This window comes from Astatotilapia calliptera, chromosome 7, assembly GCF_964374335.1.
Source record: "Astatotilapia calliptera chromosome 7, fAstCal68.1, whole genome shotgun sequence".
NCBI lineage: Eukaryota > Metazoa > Chordata > Actinopteri > Cichliformes > Cichlidae > Astatotilapia > Astatotilapia calliptera.
The window spans coordinates 57505903-57523225 of NC_137428.1; the positions used below are offsets into that span (position 1 = coordinate 57505903).

At 40.5% G+C, this 17323-nt stretch overlaps 1 protein-coding gene across 4 annotated transcripts in view; it reads left to right on the top strand.

Moving 5' to 3' along the window:
* The window catches only part of tln2b (talin 2b), a 93422-nt gene that overhangs the window by 47660 nt on the left and 28439 nt on the right, over positions 1 to 17323 (top strand). For all 4 annotated transcript variants that reach the window (XM_026175918.2, XM_080303932.1, XM_026175921.2 and 1 more), the window contains exons 7-24: positions 2341 to 2468; positions 2765 to 2828; positions 2989 to 3093; positions 4851 to 5006; positions 5739 to 5840; positions 5960 to 6036; positions 8304 to 8487; positions 8705 to 8818; positions 9234 to 9342; positions 9946 to 10154; positions 10401 to 10499; positions 11153 to 11320; positions 11672 to 11966; positions 14291 to 14457; positions 15128 to 15256; positions 16557 to 16670; positions 16846 to 16959; positions 17049 to 17183. In XM_026175918.2, coding sequence (XP_026031703.2) covers positions 2341 to 2468; positions 2765 to 2828; positions 2989 to 3093; positions 4851 to 5006; positions 5739 to 5840; positions 5960 to 6036; positions 8304 to 8487; positions 8705 to 8818; positions 9234 to 9342; positions 9946 to 10154; positions 10401 to 10499; positions 11153 to 11320; positions 11672 to 11966; positions 14291 to 14457; positions 15128 to 15256; positions 16557 to 16670; positions 16846 to 16959; positions 17049 to 17183 — 2469 coding nt within the window. The remainder of the gene's footprint in view (positions 1 to 2340; positions 2469 to 2764; positions 2829 to 2988; positions 3094 to 4850; positions 5007 to 5738; positions 5841 to 5959; positions 6037 to 8303; positions 8488 to 8704; positions 8819 to 9233; positions 9343 to 9945; positions 10155 to 10400; positions 10500 to 11152; positions 11321 to 11671; positions 11967 to 14290; positions 14458 to 15127; positions 15257 to 16556; positions 16671 to 16845; positions 16960 to 17048; positions 17184 to 17323) is intronic.

The window sequence follows — 17323 nt, forward strand, 5'->3', positions numbered from 1 at the left end:
TAGGGGTCAATTCAACCTTTACCGCACAATACATATAGAAAGAGAAGAGGAAAAAGGAATCCATTATTTTTAACTGGTTTTAATATTTCAGTCAAGCACTGCTATTTGACTATATACCTTTGCCATCATTTATTTTTGGGGCTATGTGTGCTGTCTGCTCTGCTTGGCCAGAGTGGAACAGTTGACCTCAGCGTTGTTGCCTCAGGCTGTATGTGTCACAGCTTCTGATGTCTTGTGCTTCACTAAAACCAGTTCTTGTATCACTTACCATATCTGCTTCGAGAAATTCGGGGTCTGTCTTCACTCTGTTGCCTTTTTACAAATATGGTATAATATTTATCCGACTGGTTCTGTGCCTAATGTGACCATTAATCTGAAATCAGCCACTGTCAATTAATTCTTTATCAATGGTCAGCTCTTACAGAAAGTATAAAACTAGTAATGAAATGCATAAAAATCAGCTTCATTCATAATTCGCCATCACTAGCTCACATGCAGCTGTGTGCCTGTCAATTTCCAGTAATGCACGTACACAATGAAACGACTACAGGCTAAACAGCATGCTGTATTTACATTGAATACAGTGACACCAGATATTTACCTCACTATACAAGTTATATTATCCAACAGTAATATTCTGATTGATGATTATTTGAGAGTCGAGCCATCATTTCTGAGCCAAAACAGCAATTGAGGATGAACCCACTTTGGTTTCTGGCTGAGTGACAGCTGTTACATTTACTCTGCTGAATATTGACTCCCTTATCTCATTGCGTTGAGGAACAGTGAAGAGCATACTTTGGATTTGCAGTCAACCTTCACTTTCATTTAAGTAAGGGTTTAGTATCCACTGATATGAAACCCCATTAAGTTTTTCTAAATCAGATTTTGTTTAAAGAAAAATTAAATAAAAACATAAATGAAATACCATGTGCATGCCACAGCTGTTCTAAATTAACAGCAAAAAATAATTAGCAAGATTATTTTTTATGTTTCTTTAACGATTAATCAACCAGAATGCGCAACGTCTAATGAAATGTATATTTTTAATGCTAAAATATAATTATGGTTGTTATGAATGAATTTTCAAATTTACCGTTTTACAAAATAGCAGAAAAAACTGTAAAGCATCTTATTATTTTCTAATTAATTACTTCTTTTAGTTGTTTAATGTTACGCTTGATTAATTTCTGACTTATCAGACAACTCCAGTGTACATACCCACTCAAAATTAGGTATAAAAACATGAATTTGTTATTTACTTAATAAATACCAGTACACACACACACATGGATGGATGGATGAACTATGTTTTACACATTGTAATACCTCTCCATGATCGTCTGGTGCAATTGCCACCTAAATATTTTTTCTAAATACTTGTGAACCAACTGGTCGAAGGAAAACTCGGTGTACAGTGAACAGTGTGTAGCGGAGTGAATGGCATGTGTGAGGGCTAATTTTAGAGTGTCTTCTGTGTCCAGCAAGAGCTTATGTACTCCACAGTGAATTGCACTTGGGAAAAGACTTGATTGTGAGTAGAGGAGATTGTTGTTCTCATTACAGCAGTGAGCTGCTGCTTAGTGTTTCATTGATGTAATGGGATGTAAGAATGTATCAAGTCCACGCTGTGTACTGATATGCTAATGCTAAGAGCATGGATGGAGCCTCTATCACCAGCAAGGCCTCTCAGCTTTGCGGCGATTAAATTTGCTACAGTGAACTCGAAAGAGAGAGAGCAGGGGGCAAAGCTGACTGCCCCCTGGAGCACACAGGTACAAGCATTATACAGAAAGGCTTCTGCTTCTGTGTCACCCTAAAAGGTATACATATTATAAAGAGCCTGAAAATGTATTGAATCATAAATGACATCTCAGTAGCACCAAACAGACATAAGGGTTAAAAAAAAATCCTTCATTAGATTGCTTAACACCATACTGAGGACCATTCTGTGATGCAGACGGGTACTGTGAAAAACTGGTGCATTTTTGCGATATCCTTTCCTTTTTAATAACACATAACTGAGTGTGATGACAAATACTCGAAACTGTTACATTTGAAAGCCGCCAGAATTGCTTTCATTGTCACAAACAAATTTTATTTGGCTCCCCTGTGTGCCTTAGTCTGAGATATGATGTATATTCTCTAGAAATGCACTTAGTCACTTAGAAGACTTCATTCTTGATGCTACAGTGCACGCAAAGCGCACAATGAATTGTTCATTGGAGAGCTCTGTTTGGGTGAATTGTGGAGCATTCCCGTGTCTTCGTGGTCTATTTCCTGGATGTGTGTTACTGCCTTACACTTATCCACCCATACCTCTTTTCATGTCTCCTCCAGGCTAGAGATGATATATTGAATGGATCCCACCCTGTCTCCTTTGATAAAGCATGTGAGTTTGCGGGGATCCAGGCTCAGATCCAGTTCGGACCCCACGTGGAGCACAAGCACAAGCCTGGATTCCTGGAGTAAGTTTTTATTATGAAGAAGATGCCTTGATACGAAGATTCAGAATACTTGTTTAGCACATGCTGTACTTTTATACACAGGCTTATTTCAGCTGTATGGTAGCTATTCCCTTCCATCAGTAATGGTTGTTACTTCAGGGATTTCCTCCCATGGAAAGCTCAGGGGTGATGTCAGCTGTTACAACTGTTTCCTGATATGTAGGCAGTAAGGCAAAAATGACCTCATAATTAGAGGTATGTTAGAAAAAGGAAATGCCTGTAGCTGAAACCAGTTAAAATGTCATTTGTCTCCGTAGCCTGAAGGAGTTCCTACCTAAAGAGTATATCAAGCAGAGAGGGGCCGAGAAGAAAATATTCCAAGTATGTACATTACACTTCTCAAATGCAGCATGCAAAAAGTGTTTTGTGTGTTCTCTGTTGAGGTGTAAAATACTTTCATAACAGCCAGTACATGACATTTCAAGCATATTTACATATGTACTGATAGGTTTAAGTTGGAAATGTAACTGTTGTTTTCCAGGAACATAAAAACTGTGGAGAGATGTCTGAGATAGAAGGAAAAGTAAAGTATGTGAAGCTTGCTAGGTCCCTCCAGACATATGGAGTGTCCTTCTTTCTCGTGAAGGTAAGCGTTAGCAGGCTTTTTTCCCCCCCAAAAAATACATTTTTATACAATTAAAATAAAAATATCCTCACCTTCTCACAAAATAAGGTTAATTGTAATTGGGTCTTTCATAAGTTACAGTTGATGAGGGATTGTTATACCTTTTAGATTTAACTTATTTAAGTAAAGCTTTAAATAATCTGGCTAAACTGGTGTATTTGTTTCTTTCCCCGTTGTTACTAAATGTGCTATTAAAAAATGCAGTCCAGCGATATGAAACTAAAACCTAAAACAAATGTTAATTTAATGATACAGGCATGCAATGCTTTTGTTCTAAAGAGTGGCAGCTACGACCAGAAAGCTGCCCCAATATGCAGAGTGTTGTCACACAGGAATGAGAGCTTGCTGAAAACACCAAAAAGCCCCATTATCACAACAAATCAGAGTCAGAATCGGAGTGGAAGCGTGTGCGCTTGGAGTTCAGCGCTGTGAAATACTTGTGACAATAGCAATTCTGCTCTGTTCTGCTTTGGCAAACACAAAAGTGGAATGGAAGTGCAGCATGTGAATGGGATAAAGTTGCAGCAGGTATTATTAAAGCTCTCTGACAGCGGCCCATTTGGCTACGGACTTGCAGGAAAGAGGGAAAAGAGTGAATGTGCAGTTGTCTGCTGGGGTCTTAATGGACGATAAATGGAATGTTTGGCCCCATAGTTAAAGTACACTGCAGGGTTCAAATTATCTTTGTGTGCATGGAAGAGTGCATGTGCATCTATGTGTGCGAGCGCTGTCTGTGCTCGATGAGGAGATGTAGTGATGGAGGTTTCAAGACTCTTAAATAATTCACTCCAGCTGCACTCTGCTCTTGACGCTTGCAAGGGCAAAAGCATAGGCCTGGCTTTGTTGGAGCATTTAATGTAACCTTCCATTTCTCACCTATGAGTGTCTAATCACTGCAGGTTTTAGGGCGAAAAGCTTTGTTTTACTGTAAGTATGTGTGTGTGTCACGTGGGGGAAAAGTAAGAAGCATATTTTCCCTAACCGATAACCAAGGTTAAGCAGTTTGAAATGATATTATACTTTCCACTTGAGATTAGAATACCACACTTCCTGCTTGAATGCGGCCTTGGTAATTATAACATTGAGGTGGCGTACCCTAAAACAATGGAAGTTTTTAATAAACCTTTGCACAAAGATATCATGATCACTGGGATAATGTTATCTGTCCTTGTGTTTAAGAGCAGTGAGCTTGAAAAGCTCTTCTACTTATTGGCCTTTGTGTGGTTCTCAGGGCTTTTCATTTTGACCCTGTGATAAAAACAACAAAAGGATTGGACACATTAAACATGAGCAGTCTGCACTCCCCGTCTCTGCTCACTGCTAATTTTTGTTTTGTCCTTCCTATTCCCCTTGGAGGGGAGCCAAGTGTAGGCTTGGCGTCTCAAGTGAGCTGTAATAGATTTTCAGTGGGCAGATAGTGGTGGGGCAGTGGAGCTGGTCAGACAGAGAGCTGGTGGAATAGCATGTTGCTGTGCTGACAGTCTGTGGAGACCCTGCTCAATAAAGCAGCAGTTAAACAAGACTGAACTCTGCTGGGTCACTTCGCAGCTGCCCTTCTCCTCCTCCAAGTGGGGCTTCAAGCCACAGACACAGCCATGTGTATTACGGCAGCATCGGGAGAATGGAACAATGATCTTGCATTTGCGCCTTGAATGAATCATCTGTGTAGGTGTTTAAGCACTGACATAAATGTCGTCTGATGTTTTCTTACTTGACAGGAAAAGATGAAGGGTAAAAATAAGCTGGTCCCGCGGCTGTTGGGGATAACCAAAGAGTCAGTGATGCGGGTGGATGAGAAGACGAAGGACGTGGTGCAGGAATGGCCACTGACAACAGTCAAGAGATGGGCAGCCTCCCCTAAGAGTTTCACCTTGGTACTGTGTCCTCAGCTCCACTTAGAGTGTGCTGTTATATACACTTCTAGTCCTATGCATTATTTGTATGCAGAGTGTGATACATACAGCTCTTTGCTCTTTCCCCCATTTTTCTTCACTTTCCAATACAAACAGAATCCTAAAAATTGTAGAGACCTCAGACTGCAATATTGAATGGTTTTTGGCATTGCTAGCCGGCTATTTCTTCTGACTTAACAATAGATACCCGGGGGGAGACTGTGTTTGAATGTTTTATTTATCTGAAACCTTTTTCAATTTTCTTTACCAGCTGTTGGCTGTTTTCTTTCTGTACTGGAAAGGGTCTACTCCATTTAAAGATTAATAGATTATGCAAAGTACTCTGAGGTATATTTGCCAACATTGATTTAAACTAAGAATACTCGCCCACGTGTTTCTGTGGAACGCTTTGAAGTGAGCAGTTTTCAGATTCACTACATCTCATTTTTAATCAGCTCTTTGGAGAAATCGGATGCTCCGTGGAAGCATGTCACTTTTTTTTTTCATTAAGAGCAGAAATGAGGAAGGTACTGCCATGTTTATTCAGCCCCAGTAAGGGTTTTTTGTTTTGTTTTTTTAATCTATGCACAGATAGTAAGGGTTTTATCACGAATAGAGTATTTCTGCAGTCTTGGGTAGATGTTACTATAAAATAATTTCAAATGACTAACTTGTCTTGCCCTGAATCTTTGGACTCTTCCTTGCATTACGAAGGATTTTGGAGAGTACCAGGAAAGCTACTACTCTGTCCAGACTACAGAGGGAGAGCAGATATCCCAACTCATTGCTGGTTATATTGACATCATTCTTAAAAAGGCAAGTAGTTGAAAATAAAATAAAAACACATATCTATCTGAATCAATATGAGATACATCCACCTCTTCACATATTCGGCCCACGGTATTCACTGGTGTCTGTTAAACTTCGCTCTGCAGAAGCAGAGTAAGGATCGTTTTGGCCTTGAGGGGGATGAGGAATCCACCATGCTGGAGGAATCAGTTTCCCCTAAGAAGTGAGTAGTATCTAGTGTATAAAAATGCTGACCATTGTGATTCTCTTCACACAGTCTAGTTATTCATGAATTTAAAGCTTACTGTTTAATTGTGCATGTAATTACATTTCTGCCTGCCCAGCAGTGTACTCCCCGAGAGACATGATGTTAGAATTAAACACAAAAAACAGCACTTTATACCTGAGACAATAACATTAATGCTCTTCTCGATACCCCAGAATACAATTTGTTAAATGGGTAGTTGTGTGATTTTTATAAAAGCTGCCTCAGGGTAAAGCTACTAGAATATAATTTTATTTTGGAAAAAAACGTTGCATCATTTGGAGGTCAAGATATCACACCGGTAAAAAAAAAAAGAAAAAAAGAAACAGCTTGCTAGAAGCTGTTTTAGTCGGGTATTTTTTTCCTATTTGGTTTCTGTCTGTCCAGATTTTCCAGTGTAGCTCAGTGACTGATGGAAATCGAGGTAAAGCAGCTGGACTAGGGCTCTGTCACACAGAATCTGGAAATTTGTTATCACTGGAAATCCACATGGCTGTCAGTGAAACCGCTCTGGCAGAATGGGGCATCATATTCCTGCTGCTTGTGGACCAATTGACTCATGTTGTGGTTCTCAGTACAAAAACATAATTGCTGCCTCTCAAAACAAGCCGTAATTAACTGGTGGAGTCAGGAGCATCTGTTGAGTTAGGCATGAAAACACTTTTTTTTGTACAGTATTTCTTCTGACGTTGCCTGCGTACTGTGGGAGCAGTTGTTGGTGCGTGATAATTGTTTTAATTATAATTCTGTCATTTTTGTCATTTCAGTTAGAAACAGTCACATTATCATTTTGAAGAGTTATTTAAAAAGATCCTCCTGAGTAATACAAGGGAAAAGTTTACTCTAAAATGCCTACATATGCAAGTAATTTAGTTTTTAAATTTTGTGTAGACGTACACGTAAATTTATGTGATAGAAGATCAGATTAAAAGCCTGACAGATGAGAAGATAAACATGATCTTGGCATGAAACTGGACAAAGACCAAAGGTAAACAAATACAGAGACAAAGGCTGACTATTCAGAGATGAGACAATGAGTGTGTAACACTCTTACAGTACTAACGAACAGGAATATAAATAGCAAAACTCACAAGCAGAAAGAACATCATTAACCTCCTAGGACCTGGCGTCCAAATATGCGGACATCACATTTTGGGTTGTCTGGACCACAATACTACATTTTGCTCTGATATCCACTTACAAGGACATTATACTGCCACTGTTCGAATGAAATTTATAAACGAATGTCCTCATATGTGGATATCAGGCCCTTTACAAAATGGAGTAAAAAGATAATTCTTTGTTTTTACACAATCATCAGGTCCCAATCAGCCCAAATAGCAAAGAGAAATTAAAAATGCATGCCATGAAAGAGTTCGGGTCTTCGGAGGTGAAACTAAGAAGACTAAATGTTAGAACTAGAACCTAAATCATTTCACCAGATCAGAAAATAAAGTGGGCGTTAAGGCGTCTGGGAAAGGATCTCAAAACTGGATTATAGATGGCAGACAGTTGGTGTCGTAAACCACCGCCTCTGTTCAAAGATGGTCGCTCACAGTGGACGTAAATGGCTTCTTTCACTCCTCTTTCAAACCATCTGTCCTCTCTGTCCAAAATGTGAACATTGGCATCCTCGAAAGAGTGACTTTTGTCCTTTAGATGCAGATGAACTGCTGAGTCTTGTCCCGTGGAGGTGGCTCTTCTATGTTGTGCCATGCGCTTGTGAAGTGGCTGTTTCTTCTTTCTTCTTCGTTCAGAAATTTGTTTGAAATGATGATCTTTAAATATGCAGTTGTTTAGAAACGGGTCCAAAAGGCCTTCCCAACTTAGAAATCTACAATTCTTCCTCTTCACAAAAAACACTTCAAAGAAACCATTTGAAGGCCAAAGTTACTATGACATTCATGCCCATGATGAGTGTAAGTAACCTTCTGACCACAACAGCATGTACAAGCATATAATGTGCATAGGGAACAGCTGTGGCTTGGGAAACAGTGTGGGTTGGCCACTAATCATATGGTCGGTGTTTTGATCCAAACCTCAGTGCTCCTAATGTAGGTGAATGGGTGAATGTGGCTTCTAGTATGAAGTACATTGAGTGGTCAATTAGACTGAAAAATGTTACAAATATGCGGTCTATTTACAATACATAAAGTTAATGTTTTGGTGTGATTAATTATAAAATTCTTCTTACTGCTTTCTATTTCTTTTTATTTTTTAATAAGGTCCACAATTTTGCAGCAGCAGTTCAATCGGGTAGGCCGTGTGGAGCACGGCTCGGTAGCCCTTCCAGGTATAATTCGGTCTGGGTCTATTGGCGGGCCTGACACTTTCAATATGGGTACTATGCCCTCTGCTCAGCAGCAAATCACCACAGGGCAAATGCACAGAGGACACATGCCTCCACTGGTGAGTAAGCGCTGACAAACATGCTGGTCTGTTTTTTCTTTTCTTTTTTGCTTTGATTCAGATAGTAACTGAAACTGTAGCTTCCAACCTGTGGGCCATTTAGGAAAAAATGTGCGACCTAAAGAAATCTGATCAAGAAAGTTTCACAATCTTGCAATCAGACTCCTTTTGTTAGGCCATTTGCAAACACTGTGTCTGTGTTGTTTGTTGCTGTCAGAGTCTAGCCCAGCAGGCCCTGATGGGGACCATCAACAGCAGTATGCAGGCTGTGCAGCAGGCCCAGGCTGACCTGGGACATGTCGATAATCTGCCTCCACTGGGCCATGACTTGGTGAGCCATATTACAACCAGTTACTTCAGTTGTGGAAAATATTTCAGAACAGTTGCACCATGCATAGATGGTGCACTCTACCACATTCCCACAATCCTAGCAATCCCTTGAGTTGTGCTTTTCTAACACTCGAGATTGTGTGCTTTCTGATATTACAGCCTCTGGATTTGCAAAGCAAAGATGGCTTAAAAAGAATCAAGCATTCTAATCACATCAAAGTCCATCAAATATCTCAAATATAATTAGGATGTAGGACTGACTGTAAATGTGGAGGCTGTATTTAATGCTTGAGTGTTTCCAAAGCCATAGGTGTTGTACTAGCCTAGTCCTTTAATCCTGTGAAAGAAAGCTGATATGAGCTGAAAATCACACACTACGATGAATGCCAATAGCTCTCATTTTCCTCCACCAAAAGGCATCCAGGGTTTGGGTTCAGAACAAAGTGGATGAATCCAAACATGAAATCCACTCTCAGGTTGATGCCATCACTGCTGGAACAGCATCTGTGGTCAATCTCACTGCAGGTGAGTGCCTGGGAAAATGCTAAATAACTAAAAAAAGAAAAAACAAGGGATGGCATATGTTATTATTTTCTGGTTTTATTAATTTCTATATATGAGCTTTGGTTTCTGAAGTCTGCACTGGGTATAGTGCAAATGGTGTAAATCAATATGTTTTCCAAGTCGGCGTTACTGAGATGGTATTAAAACTAAAATGTATGTCTCAATTTTGCCTCAAAAATATTTCTATGATTCATAAATCTTGAACTTGTTGTCCTGAAGCTGAGTTTACTGCCAGTGTCTCTTTCAGCGCCTCATGATTTTTGGCGCAATGCCAGTCAGGTTCCAGCCAGCCTTTTGCTTGGTTTTAATCTTACCTTGCCATCTGTTTGGTTGCACGTATGCTAGCTTCTCTGTCTAATACAAAGCGTTTTTGTCAGCGTGCTCATCTTCCATTTCAAATGGGTTCAAGCTACAGCACTGGCACTGATGTGCTTGTTGCAGCATGTGAAACACAAGCTTCTCCGTGGCTTAGCAAAATTAAGGTGGCAACAGCATAACATATTAAGATGCACAGCAGAGATGTAACCCGATTAGCTTGTAATGATGGCTATCCATCCTCTGCAGGTGAGCCGACAGAAACTGACTACACAGCAGTGGGCTGCGCCATCACCACCATCTCCTCCAACCTGACGGAAATGTCTAAGGGTGTTAAGTTGCTTGCGGCATTAATGGACGATGAGGTGGGCAGTGGACACAAGCTCATGGGTGCTGCCAGGATGCTGGCAGGAGCTGTGTCAGATCTGCTCAGATCTGTTGAGCCCGCAGCCGCAGAGGTGAGGCACCTGCTGATTATTGTAGTGATTTGGACCTCATCCTTATCTGTAATCGCAGTAGTCACAAAGGCACACACAGTTTTGAACTGCATTTTTTTTTAATCTGTGTCCCAGCAAAGATGTATTACAGAAGGTTTTACGGGGATGATTTTTTTGATCCTAAATTCTGTTTGGATAATTCATGGGAGCCTCTGTGAGAGCAAGCCAAGCCTGTGTAATGAATGTGATGATGTCATTCCCATACAGCCCAGGCAGACGGTGCTGACGGCAGCAGGAAGCATTGGACAAGCCAGCGGGGACCTGCTCCGTCACATGGGGGAGGGCGAGACTGATGAGAAGTTCCAGGTTGGACGCCACCCCCTCACTGTTTCTATGACACTGCTGGCCAAACAGGAAGGCACACACATTTTCTGAACTCTCTTTAAAAATGTCAATACAAACTTATGTAATCACCTCAGACTTTATTATTAGACCCTCACTTTATGTGGATTTGAAACAAAGTGTCAGAAGGAGAGCTTTTAGTAGTAAAGTGGCAATGCATTGTTCCAGACCTCCACTAACAGCACCGTTTCAGTAGCCTTCTCTAGCTACCTAATTTATTCTCTTACTCTGAAATTCATTTACATGCCATATACACCTTAGTTTAGATGTCCTCTCGCAGCTTTTATACCACTCTCTTTGGTGTTAATGCCTGGAGAAGAGGGCTCATAAATCATCCACGGTCTTGTTCTCATTGACCTTGAGACAGTGTTCTTCTGTTACATTAACATAGTTTGTATTCCATTTGCTATACATAGTAGCACAGATGTGCTGCCTAAAATTCTTAACCATTTATCTCTTTCTGTTATGTGCTACACTTGTTCCACATGCATTAGCTGTGCAGTAATCACTCTATATCGATTGAAAAAATATGAAAACATTTACTTTCCTGATCCCATCAGTCACATGTTTGCAGCTGCGCTGTGTTTCAGTGAAGGACATTGATTAATATGTTGCAGGACACCCTGATGAATCTGGCAAAAGCAGTGGCCAATGCAGCTGCTATGTTAGTCCTGAAGGCCAAGAACGTGGCCCAGGTGGCCGAAGACACCATATTGCAGAACCGGGTGATTGCAGCTGCCACTCAGTGTGCCCTGTCCACCTCACAGCTGGTCGCCTGCACTAAGGTACTGATGTAAAACTTGTTCGTCTCAGCAGCCCAGTAGGTAAAGGACAAACTATTAACCAGAAAATGATCCAAAAAAAAAATATATGGGACTTATATGACATATTTAAAAAATATGTAATACTAATGTTTTATCCAATTGAAGCAGGTCATCATTGTATTTGTTGAATTCTTTAAATAGCAACTAAAGAAATGTATTCCGTATATATGTAGCAATATGTTTTATTTTAAAGCCTCACTTGTTGCATTTGGTTAGATGAGGTAAGATTAATTGTAGATGCAGTTTGTGTCTTCAAAATGTCTCTATTTTGTTTCCTTTGACTATTTCTGCCAACATCTGTGTGTGGTGCAGGTGGTGAGCCCAACCATCAGCTCCCCAGTGTGTCAGGAGCAGCTTGTCGAGGCCGGGAAGTTGGTGGACCGTTCCGTGGAAACCTGCGTCAAAGCTTGCCGCTCGGCCAGCGACGACGGTGAGCTGCTGAAGCAAGTTGGGGCAGCAGCTGGTGTGGTGAGCCAGGCTCTCAGCGACCTCCTGCAGCACGTCCGCCACTATGCCAGCTGCGGCGAGCCTATTGGACGTTATGACCAGGCCACGGATACGATTATGAACGTGACCGAAAACATTTTCACTTCCATGGGTGATGCTGGTGAGTGAATACCTGTGTTTATTTGAATTGTTTTAATGTGTTTTGACTTTATCACAGAGGTGCTGAAGGTATATTTGTGTTTATGTGTATGTTAAGTGATCTTAAAAGTCCTCGACGTGTTTTGAAAGCTGACACTGTTCGTAATGGCTTGAACCATGAGGCCGAAGAATTTTCAAACACAGTCGATTCTCAAGGGGTTATGGGAAACATGTCATCCAAAACCACTACAGAGTACTCAATCTGGTCCCAATCAGCATCAGGAAGACTTTGAAATTTAACAGAAAACACATGACCTGGGGATTTTTTGAGAGAACAAATGTTTAAATGCTGAGGCACTGCTACGCTTTTCTCATTTAATCTCTTTGTTGAGTTGATTGTCAACAGAGTGTGTTGGTTGAATCCCAAGAAATTAGCATGTAGGCTGTAATGCATATAAATGTATTTCATAGTCTTCTCTGGGTGAGCTATTTTTGAGCCGGAGGTGGGTGAGTGGGGAAACACAGCTCTTTGTAGCAGGTGTGTGTGGAGATGCAACATATATCAAAAGATTGTTTTATTTGTGGGAACAGGGATGACTCACTAGAAACCTAGCTATGAGAGTAGATGAAGATGAAGATGGTGTGAACCTGCACGACTACAGAAATTTCTTACTGATGCACTAGGTTTGCCTGTTAGGATGAATTAATATACTGTGCTAATTTGTCGAACACTGAAATACTTACAGCTGTAATAGCTCTGGTCGTGTAAGTTTAAGTAGTATGATTTTTCAAATTTACATAAAAATTGTTTTACCTCTACAGTCTCATATGTAAGATGGTAATGAGAGCCGAACTTACCAGTAACAGTCATCATCCAATCACATCAATTATGCCTTTAATGAAGATCTGTATGTATTAATGAGGCGCTCTTATAGTCAAAGTGTTAGAAATCCTTTTAGTGGCCTCACAAGCGTTTTGTCTACATTTTCATAGGTGGCAATATTTCCAAAACCTTTTAAAAAATATGCTGGCTGTCAAGGCTGATACAGATGTACAGTTGAGAATTACGTTATTAGTCTCCGAAATTTAAAGTTTTTGTCAAAATTTCCAGAGTGGCTTTTTAACACAGCAAGAAAGTTTTAATTTAGAAAGCATAAATTAATTCTGTTTGCACACAATAACTGGTGGATCATATCAGAATAAATAAAAATGACCAGGGTGAAATATTAATAACCCACTGAAAAACTGATCTTTTTATTGAGCCATAGCACAAACAACTGCTGTGCAAAGATTTGCTTTAACTCTGTAATGCTCGAAGCTTGTACAATCAAGTTATTTTATGGTGTTTGTGTTAAAGAGTCATCAAGAAATTGTCAAAAATTCAAACAAAGCCACAAAGTACAGATCAGAGGAAGGATGTGGAAGATTTCAAGGACTCTGAAAAGCAAACTAGTGAGAGACGTGTTTCACACCAAGAACAACTCAATTTCTGCACATGAGATACCTTCAAGCCTGACTGAAGAATCCTAAGGACAACCTGGAGAATGATTATGTATACTGGAAGCATCTCTTTTGGTCAGATAAGATTCAATTAGAGCTCTTTGAACACAGAGATGTGTGGAGAAAGAAGGGAGTGGTGTACAATAAAAAAAATATCATCTTCACTGTTGAAACACGGTGGTGGGAGTATTATGCTGTGGGGATGCGTCAGTGCATCTGTAACTGAGAATCTTGTCAAGGTGGAAGGAATCACGAAGAAAGAAAGATATACAAAGATTCTGAAAGAAGGTTTTGACTGGTTTGCTCGAAGCCCTGACTTGAATCTGATTAAAAATCTGTGGGTTGAATTGAAGACCACGGTCCATGCCAGAAGACCATCAGAGACTCAGACATTCGCCAAAGAACAATGGGCTGGGGTTGATTAGGAGATGTGTGTGAGGCTTGTTGAAAACTACAACAAAGGACTGCAGGTTATTGTCCAGCAAAATGATACACAATTGACTATTAGCTTTAGCAGGCTAATGACCCTAACCCTTGACCCTGCCAGCTTTAGTTTTTTGTTTGTTTGTTTTTTGTCATTTTGTTTTAAAGTAATATAAGTATCAAAACTAAAACTAGGCTGTTTGGAAAAAGAGTGTTAAAAATCACTGGCTTTCTAATAAAAATGACATTTTTGTGGAGGTGCTAATAATTCTGTCTTCATTAGCATAGATGTCATCACTGAAAAGACAAAAGAAAAATGTAAATGAACAAAAGCCCAAATCAGCTGAATTTCAGTTGTAACAGTTGTAATAGATCATTTTGATGTTTATACGGGGCACTAACTTGGTGTTTGCGTGTGAACAGGTGAGATGGTCCGTCAGGCCAGAGTTTTAGCCCAAGCTACCTCTGACTTGGTCAATGCCATGAGATCAGATGCAGAGGCAGAAGTTGATGTTGACAACTCCAAAAAATTGCTTGCTGCAGCCAAGCTCTTGGCTGATGCCACAGCTCGGATGGTGGAGGCTGCTAAGGTAGGAAAGCATCAGGCTTAACCTCACAATGCAGTGTGGTTAACATAATACCAGACAAGCTAACTGCTTTCAGTCATTATTACATTACTTTATTGTACCTTATTATATTCTACAAAATTTAACCTAGCTCTTGATGCAGTGCATTTTATTTTGTTGTTGTTACATCTAGAACAGTTTTAAAGGAATTGAACTGAATATCTTCCCTTTGATAGAAAACAAGTGTTGGCATTACTGTATGCACTATCTACTAGCATCATTTCACATCCAAAATAAAAAGGCTGCTGCATCAGTGGCTCTTAATGAGCCCCTGGCACTGCTGAGCAGGATATTATCAGTGTGAAATACGCAGGCATGTGAAACGCTGCTTATGGCTCGTTAGATGTTTTTGATCTGTGACACATTAATCACCACGTCACTGCCATTATCAAAGAGGAAGTGAGGATCTGGCACTGACGGTTTCCTTGGAAACTGTCAAAAAGCAGACAGATCTAAATGACTCTTTCCATCTATTGCACAACTTGCATAACCAGAGTTGTTTAAACTTTTATTGCTGAGATCTGATTGCTGTTGTTAGATTCTGTATGTGCAGTACAGTATGTGTGAGGGAGTGTGTGTCCGCGTGTGCACATCTGCACATGTGTACATGAATGTGTGTTAATGCGTCCCCCAGGGGGCAGCCGCCTACCCGGACAATGAAGACCAGCAACAGAGACTCAGAGAGGCAGCTGAAGGGCTACGTGTCGCCACTAACGCGGCGGCTCAGAACGCAATAAAGAAAAAAATTGTCAACAGGCTGGAGGTGAGTTAAAGGACTCAATGTGTCATCATTTTTTCTGTTGTCTGACCTTGATCAAAACATAAATCTTCTTCTTGTTTCACCTTACTGACAAAGGTGTGACCCAAACATCTCTTTCTGTTATTGTATAATACCTGCAAAAGAAAGATGGTGTAAAAATAAAAGGAGAAAGAAAACACTGAAAAAAAGGATGAAAATAACCATGTAGAAACAACTGCTGGGCAATTTATTATATTTGTATTATTTCTCTTTCCTATAGCACTGTGCTATAAGCCCCATTAGTGCTGTGAATGAGCCACCTAAGTGTAAAGATCTGTATTTAGCCCTTGGTATCAGTTTGCCTCTAATGACTTCCTGCTCTCTGCACAAGAACACACAGTGTAGTGTTCAGTTTTCTAGGCACATAAACTATGCATTACTGAGGGCTCGAATAAGCCTGCTATCAGACATGCAGCATCTCAGTCATCCTTCTTGCATCAGATGTTCACACTAATGATGGTAATAGCATCCTCTATCGAGACAGCATGTAAGCTGGGGAAGACCAGAATGTTGAGCATATCCAAGTGCATGTGACAAATATAACAGATGACACTATGACCCTTAAGACCCCTTAATTTATCCAGTTTTATACAGACAGCATGATGAGCATATCACTTTATGTATTCCACTGACAAGCCACAAGCTGAAGTGGCAGTGTAATAGGTGGGGTTTGTTTGTCTGTTTCTCTGCAAGATTATGCAAAAGCTACCAAGCCGAATTTCATGAAACTTGATTGAGTGGGTTAAGTTCAAAGGAAGAAGCCATTAAATTTTCTTTTGTATACTGATCACATTCTTTAAAATTGCAAAAGAATAACAAGGGCACTTGATCTATCTATCTGTCTGTCTGTCTGTCTGTCTGTCTTTAGGGTTATGTGAATTTTCTCTATATAACGATACCATGTGTTACGTATATCTTTCCATCAGTATCTCCTCACCCATTTAACAGCTTTGTTTTCAGTCCCGTCATTGCTTCAAACCCTGTCTTGTGTCTATGAATTAATGTAAGCCAGGCTATTTTTAGCTTTAGTTCTGGAAATCTGCCCAAGCGAAGGCAGTACTGATCACTTCATGAAATCATGACCGAGCAGCATAGTTCCATCCATTTCCCTCTTCTTTTGGTTGTGACCCCTTTTAGTCTGATTATAACTCTGTTGGAGTACATAACATGACAGCATAATACTGCGCAGAGCAAAAGTGAACATTCCTCTTAGCCAAGCAGCACTCTCTTACTTACATTTTCTCCATTTGTGTCTTCTGAACAGATCGCTGCTAAGCAGGCAGCGGCTGCTGCTACACAGACCATCGCAGCTGCCCAAAACGCAGCTGCATCCAACAAAAATACAGCCTCACACCAACAGCTAGTTCACAGCTGCAAGGTATGATCCTGTAATCTTTGTGATGTGCTCTTTTGTACTAATGTTATAGCCTGTATTTACATATAATACATGTTGTCACAGGGAGTGTCTTGTTTGGGAGCCTTGTTAGCACCTTTCTCAGTAAGTCATGATGGTGTGGCATATGAAGCAAACATTATGTGGTGTTTAATTTCAGATGGTAGCAGATAGTATTCCCCAGTTGGTGCAGGGAATGAGGAGCAGCCAAGCCCAGCCTGAGGAGCTGGGCCCCCAACTCGCCCTCATCATGGCCAGCCAGAGCTTCTTACAGGTTTGTATTTCACCTTGACACAGTGAGTGACTGTAACCCTCTATCAAAGGAATCTCATTTCTTGGTGTGTTTCTATTACTGTCTCTCAGCCTGGGAGTAAGATGGTGGCGTCTGCAAAGTCAGCAGTTCCAACAGTGGCCGAACAAGCTGCTGCTATGCAACTGGGCCAGTGTGCCAAGAATTTAGCTACCTGCCTGGCGGAGCTCCGGACTGCCACGCAGAAGGTATCCGTGAGCATGATTCTTTTCACTGATGCAGGCCATCAGTGAAAAGATTCACTGTCCAATTAGAGTCTAATTCTGTGATCTCACATCACACATTTACAGTGGGGCAAAAAAGTATTTAGTTAGCCACCGATTGTGCA